Source organism: Penaeus monodon, chromosome 15 (genome assembly GCF_015228065.2).
Source record: "Penaeus monodon isolate SGIC_2016 chromosome 15, NSTDA_Pmon_1, whole genome shotgun sequence".
Taxonomy (NCBI): domain Eukaryota; kingdom Metazoa; phylum Arthropoda; class Malacostraca; order Decapoda; family Penaeidae; genus Penaeus; species Penaeus monodon.
The window spans coordinates 8,010,375-8,010,657 of record NC_051400.1 but is presented as its reverse complement, the minus strand read 5'-3'; the positions used below and the strand labels follow the sequence as shown (position 1 = coordinate 8,010,657).

General features: G+C 49.5%; 1 protein-coding gene across 1 annotated transcript in view; it reads right to left on the bottom strand.

The window, feature by feature from the left end:
• The window catches only part of LOC119581722 (spondin-1-like), a gene marked incomplete at its 5' end in the record, with an annotated part of 49,715 nt that overhangs the window by 30,545 nt on the left and 18,887 nt on the right, over positions 1 to 283 (bottom strand). Inside the window, 1 exon segment of the mRNA XM_037929847.1 lies at positions 64 to 194. Coding sequence (XP_037785775.1) covers positions 64 to 194 — 131 coding nt within the window.

Here is a 283-nt window from a genome sequence, read left to right as displayed (position 1 = left end):
CACACAACCGAGAACTAAAACCCGCAGAAGAAAAGAAAAACAAAATGTACCCCGTTCGCATACCTCATACGTCACTCCTGAATCCGTGCCCGCGTCCCAAGGATACAGGTTGAGCGTCTTCTCGTTGAGCCAAGACCCGTTCCTCAGGCAGAGCTCCAGGGCCGAGACTCCCACAATCCAGTCAGGTGAAGGTCCTACGGGATAAAAAAATAATGAGTTTCAAAGATGTCGAAGACGGGGATTGGTGTCCATATCCCGTTTTCTTTAATGTCCCTTTTCCGCT